At 43.9% G+C, this 214-nt stretch overlaps 1 protein-coding gene across 2 annotated transcripts in view; it reads right to left on the bottom strand.

Annotated features, from left to right (window-relative positions):
• The window catches only part of LOC119591702 (skin secretory protein xP2-like), an 8,883-nt gene that overhangs the window by 5,786 nt on the left and 2,883 nt on the right, over window positions 1-214 (bottom strand). For both annotated transcript variants that reach the window (XM_037940447.1, XM_037940448.1), the window contains exon 3: window positions 3-107. In XM_037940447.1, the coding sequence (XP_037796375.1) occupies window positions 3-107 (105 nt within the window). The remainder of the gene's footprint in view (window positions 1-2; window positions 108-214) is intronic.

The raw sequence follows: 214 nt of genomic DNA, 5'->3' as shown, positions 1-214 counted from the left end.
ACCTGAAGCGGTTTCTGCAGGTTCCTCGGTTGTCTCCTGCCCAGTCATCGCAGTCACTTGCTGTACCGGGTTTGTCTGCTGCACCGCCGTACTGGAGGATTTCATTACTGGTAAAGGCAAAAGCGCTTTAAATTTCGGATGGTTTTGACTATTCTAAACTGCTACAGATAATACATAAACTATCCTGATATGTAAACGAGATCATTGACAATTA

Source organism: Penaeus monodon, chromosome 29 (assembly GCF_015228065.2).
Source record: "Penaeus monodon isolate SGIC_2016 chromosome 29, NSTDA_Pmon_1, whole genome shotgun sequence".
In the NCBI taxonomy this organism is placed as follows: Eukaryota; Metazoa; Arthropoda; class Malacostraca; order Decapoda; family Penaeidae; genus Penaeus; species Penaeus monodon.
The sequence above is the reverse complement of the archived record's forward strand: the minus strand, read 5'-3'. Positions and strand labels throughout refer to the sequence as shown.